The sequence below is a fragment of the Desarmillaria tabescens genome (assembly GCF_030435595.1).
Source record: "Desarmillaria tabescens strain CCBAS 213 chromosome Unknown EV420scaffold_85, whole genome shotgun sequence".
Classification (NCBI taxonomy): Eukaryota; Fungi; Basidiomycota; class Agaricomycetes; order Agaricales; family Physalacriaceae; genus Desarmillaria; species Desarmillaria tabescens.
The window spans coordinates 102599-108120 of record NW_026848384.1 but is presented as its reverse complement, the minus strand read 5'-3'; the positions used below and the strand labels follow the sequence as shown (position 1 = coordinate 108120).

General features: G+C 47.6%; 1 protein-coding gene across 1 annotated transcript; it reads left to right on the top strand.

Moving 5' to 3' along the window:
- Positions 1 to 289: 289 nt before the first annotated feature.
- EV420DRAFT_1583891 (uncharacterized protein) lies at positions 290 to 979 on the top strand (the record flags this gene model as incomplete). Its single annotated transcript, XM_060474752.1, has 3 exons — positions 290 to 307; positions 637 to 881; positions 934 to 979. The coding sequence occupies 2 exons, from the start codon at positions 290 to 292 to the stop codon at positions 838 to 840; spliced, it is 222 nt and encodes a 73-aa protein (XP_060323253.1). The 3' UTR covers positions 841 to 881; positions 934 to 979.
- Positions 980 to 5522: the final 4543 nt, after the last annotated feature.

Here is a 5522-nt window from a genome sequence, read left to right as displayed (position 1 = left end):
CCTATTAACTATGATCGTTTATGTCTCATCGAACTCTGAAACCTCACCTGAACCAACACAAATCTTCGCAACCTCGTCGTCTGTTAATACGTGCGCGACATCCCGTCAACGCTGGACCATTGCTGAACTATCATCGCTTCCAGAAGCTCCGGGCCAGACAAGAAGTTCCTTGCAGGGAAATCTCAAGAAGTTGTATATGTATCCAGTCCACAGAGCGCGCCTTTAGTAGATGAGGTCCCGGATGCATGCTACTGTCGTCGGCGGGAAGACTCCGGTTGATTTTTGGACAATGATGCAAGCCACCCACGTACGACACTGCCACATCGGTCCGTCGTTCCGAGTACAGTTTCCCTCCCACAACGACGGTACATGAAGACCCTCTACACTGTTTGAACGTGAAGTGACGATGTCAAGCTCAACGGCGAGGAACAGTGATAGTGATAGTGGATTAGCGAGAGAAGGTGAGTCTTAGCCCGCATGCGCTACCTCTCTCTCTGCTCAACTTGCATGTATCTACAATCTAGGTCCATCAGTGTGAACCACCCCTCCCTCCCTCCGTAACGTTTGACAGTACGGATATCAATTTCGCTCGTGCCCATTTGTTCCAACATCCTAGGATTCAGTTAAACAAACAAGTTCTGCAAAAACTTGGCGGGAGCGGCTGCTGGCTTGGGCTGTGCATGGGTAGGTCGAAGCCTTGTTTTTGTGTTTTCGCCGGCTTTGCTGACACTCTTTCATTTAGTTTACTTCTCTGGACGCAGATTGAGATGGTTAGCATGGGATTGGTTGTTGTGGCTGTCAATGGGCATGGTATTGTATCTCTGTTTGCTTACTGACTAGTCATGTATCGAAGCTCTTGCTGCAACGTAGCGTTAATACAGTAAGTATGTATTAGTTGTTATCCTGCTCATCCTGACACTGAACAAACCCGATAACTTAGAAATAATAGATCTCAACTGTTTTATCAAAGATAAGATGCTCTCATTATGAGGTGGCAATGGGTACTAATGATATATTGAACTAGATGACGTGACTGAAGCGTTTCAAGCCCATAAGACCTACAGTGTGCGAGCACTGTCATAACTTCAATCATCGGGTTAGTCAAACACATACAAGACTTCGTCACAGAGAACATGATGGTGGGACGGTGCTTTCTACTACGCTTCGACATCCAGACACAGATAGGACGGACTTAGTGTTGTACGTGTTGTTGGAGAACGCGTCTAGTTTGCCAGACGCGTTAGACACGTTGACCAGACCTCTGTTCAGTTGACCGTTATGTTACGATGGTTAGCCTCATTTCTCAAACCGTTTGCGTGTCCTTACGAGGTCAGAATCAAGTCATTGTTAGTGGTAAGAAGTCTAGATGCACCTGCAATCCCCACTGAGGACCACCGAATTCTGGGTCAATGCTGTGAAAACAGCGAACGGATGGGTGTGCAGATGTTATTCGCAAGAGGTCGATAATCTCTGTAGCGTTCCGGTGCGGCCATCCAAAGCTTGACGTGTTCGTCTCATCGTCAGGGCCCGCAAACTGACAAATACGAAGCGGACTAGGGCGATGTGATAGGCAGTCGGAGGGGATTCATGAAGACAATTATGGGCAAGGCGAAGTACGTTACGAACTTTGGCGAGGAGAATATCGGGGACCCGCCAGGCAAGGAGATCATGGAGATGACAGGAAGCAGTCACGATCTTGGCAAGGAGGATACCACTACGCAGACCCATGTGGGGTTAAGTCAGAGGTAAACATAGCACATATATCCAGTACGCACCAAATCCAATGTCAGGCATTGCAGCGTACATCACCACGTCGACTACCTGTTCTGCTGCGACCCATAACCGACAAATCCAGCATTACCGAGAGCGTAAAGTCTTCCGGACAGCATTCCAGAAGGCCGGGAGATCCCATAGTCAGTTTAGGCGAGTTTACGATGGTGCTCAGTAGAGAAAGGCACGGGTCTAATATGGCTCCCGCCACTAGCACCTAGGACCAGAATGCCATCGTTGTGAGGGAGTTGTGTCAGAACGGGTGGATCTATGTGGCTGTGTCACACCACAATTGTCCAAAATCAACCAGAGTCGTCCCGCCGACGGCAATGCTACTGAAATGATGGGAAAAAGAAAACAGGATTCAGTCCGGATCAAATTAGCCGGTTCTCCGGTTCTTTCTCTCCGCCACCACCTCCAACCAGCGATGCTTACAACCCTGTTGCTGCCGCTGTTCTCTATTCTGTACGAACCCCGATGCCTCCTCTAAATGCAAGAATCCAAATACCGAGAAAAGGAAAAGTGTCATGATGAATCGACGCGCTTTGATCTACCTAGTTGAAACCCCTGTGTCTGTTCGCGTTCCCCTCCCTGCGCTATATTCTCCTTCCAGTCAGCGACAAGCTGCTGTGAGCTTTGCGAAACCAGTGTCGTGGCTTTGTCCATCTCCCTCTACGATTCTAAACGGCCGTCCTGCTTGCCCAAACAATATGCACGCTTCCAAAATCGCACCTTCGTATTACGCCCAGCCTCCCGTACGTCTTTGAGCTCCTTCAAGGCCTACGAGAACTTAAATATCGGCGTTGGTGCATCCGACCAGATTTTTGTGTTGAGGTATGAATATTTCCTATTGACTGCGATAAGGTTTGTCAGAGACATTTATCTTGTGTATTCAAAATAATAGCTTATCATTTCTGCCATTGGATTACAACGTATTCCCGTTATCAAAGTACATAAGTCTTGTACACGACTATTCATGGGCACCTAACCAAAGTATATCTACAGTGTACGTTATCCCATACTCGGATCTTCTCTTGGTCAACCGCTTGGCGCAGTATGAACTTTCCCCGTCACGCTGAACCTAGTACCGAAGCGATGGTTTCGCCTACTGCCACCTCTTGACAATACACGGTATAACTGAGTCGCTTACACAGCAAAAGATTCCGGACAACACAGAGCGACTTCTGCCCACCATATCTGGGCCGACGAATCCGCCGAATACAGTGAAATCAAATTCAGATGTTCCACATTTCTCACGACGGGAAAGTCAGCGTTCGTCCGAGAGGAACTGATGTTCGGCGCTTCTCTCTATGGGACCAGTAAGGCTCACATCACAATTCCAGCGAGAAGACGTACCATCAGAATCTTCTGATACCCGAGCGCGACATTGAACGCAACATCGAAATACCGCCCACCGGTACTCTGATGGCAACACTTGAGAGGGGTGCGAATGTATTGCGGGAGATAACCATTAGCCTTTTAGAGTCGTCAGATGAGCTATCGACCACTCTAGTAGGGAGGACCTTACATGAAAAACGACATCGATGAACCGAACCCCCACCATATCCCTGATGTACTCTCCCGGGGTCCTCAAGCATGTATGGTTCCCACGGAGGATCTGCGCCATGTTTATGCCCACCCCGCGAGGAGAAAGAACGGAAGACTCGAAAGGAATGCGGACCCACTTCAGCTCCCACATTGGGCGATCAAACGGGTGTAGAACGAAGCCGCTGGTGTCGCGTTCGCACAAGTCGAAGTAGCCAGTAATGTTCTGCGGGCACCTTGAAGTCAGGGTGGGGTGTTGGGAGGGGGGAGACTTACGGTTGGGATGGTTGTTATGTTGAAATTTCCGACAGTGAATCCAGCAGGGGGTTTCGTAGGGGTCTCCGGGGATCTGAGGAGGGGACTCAATGAGACGCATTGAGTTGCAAGCGGAACAGTGAGTGCGTACCGCATGCGTGTTGACCTCAAAGCTTATTTGTTGGGGATGAGTCTAGCATATGCATTCAGACTACAGTGAATATCGACGACAGATGTTGAGGGCGTGCTTACATTAGCTTGTTCGGTGCCATATGTTGCGAGCTATGCATGGACGGTGAGCCGCATCCAAGAAAACTGCGAATGATAACTTACGTGTAACTCAAATCCTGGCTGCAAGCCCGGTTCACTGCCATCGAGACGTATTAGGACAGGTTCGTGTGGAAGCGAAGGCCGGCGGGGTGGGCGCACAAGTGGTGTAATTTGGACGAGCTGCTGGGGCACATATTGGAAAGGAGCGGAGGAACGAAATGAGAACAAAAACTCACAGGTCGTCTTCGAGGAGTGCTGGGAGAGGTCATTTTTACTAATTATGCAAAGCAAACGAGAGTACTGACACGAAACTGGTCATCAGGTTATATATGCGTAGAGAACCTTCTACTTTGAATGCCACTCGGTGACAGAGGGGAGAAGCAGGACAACGAATGGTAGAAGACAAAGGGGAGCAAAGTAGCTGAACAATCTTGCGAATCATTGTATTTCCCGTTGTCTGTGCCACTTAACTTCGACTGTAATTCTGGTAAGAAGCCAGGCTAGTGGAACAGGTACAAACGGGAAAATCACCAAGGAAGATATGGCGAAGGTGGCATGCCTTTTCACCGACACGGTGAGAGTCTGATATCGATCGCTCATGGATGCGTTCACCTGACCGGCGCAGATCAGGGACAGTGTCGTACGCCACTTCGATATAATTAGATGCTGGCCTTGAAGATGTCAATAAACGCCAGCTTCCTGTGACCATGGATATCCATATCGGCTTCCATAAACATAGAGAAATGAAGAACATTGCATCATCATGAATACAGCAGCGCGGGGACAAAGAATTCAAGCTCCAGACAGCGAGTCGAGCTACACAGAGGCTCACTCTCAGGAAAGGTTGTCAGACGAGACTAAAGGAGAGAACCACGAAAGTTGCATATGCTTATCGGGGAAGTGATGATTGAATCTATACGTTGTTCTTGCAAGCGGTTTCAAAGCCTGCTTTTCCGGTCCGAAGTCGGGTGGAGATCGGTAGCCCATATATAGGTGCACTGGCCTAAGGCTAGAACACCATACCAACCCACTCGGGGAGGGTCGGTACAAAACCGTAAGTTACCAAGTCGCAAGACATACTGAAGGTACAAAAAGAGTATCTAATGCACGACCTTATTAGGGCTCCAACCATTTAGTTTTCGTTTGCCAGACCTGGTAAAATAAACGGAAATGGTAAATAACACTTTGTAAACTATATATAAACTGTTTTAAAGGATATTATCACGTGATCTTTTGAAATTACATTATTGAGTCATTCCAAGTAGTCGATAAATCTTCTACAGGGTTTATATATTCAAAAATATGCACCATAGCTCATACACCGATGAAACTCATACACAAAAACCGTGTGTGAGCCAGCAGAATTGAAGCAGATGTGATAGTGATGTCACACAAGCCGGAGTGCCGAGCTTTGAGGTTAGGGTCTGTTTATATGTGGACATATGCACTTCGAAACAGCTCTCAGGACATCTCTTCGTATTTTCAAATAGATTTTTCACCTTCTAGGCCTGTCGAAGCAGCATTTTTGGCTGCTAAGAAAACATGTGGTCTCAAAACTATTTACTGTTTAGTTTACCATTTGTTTACCGTTTGCTGCCCAGCTCGAACTAAAACAATAGAATAAATGGTTTAAACAGTTTGTAAACTATTTTAAATGAAAATGGCTGGAGCCCTAGACCTTA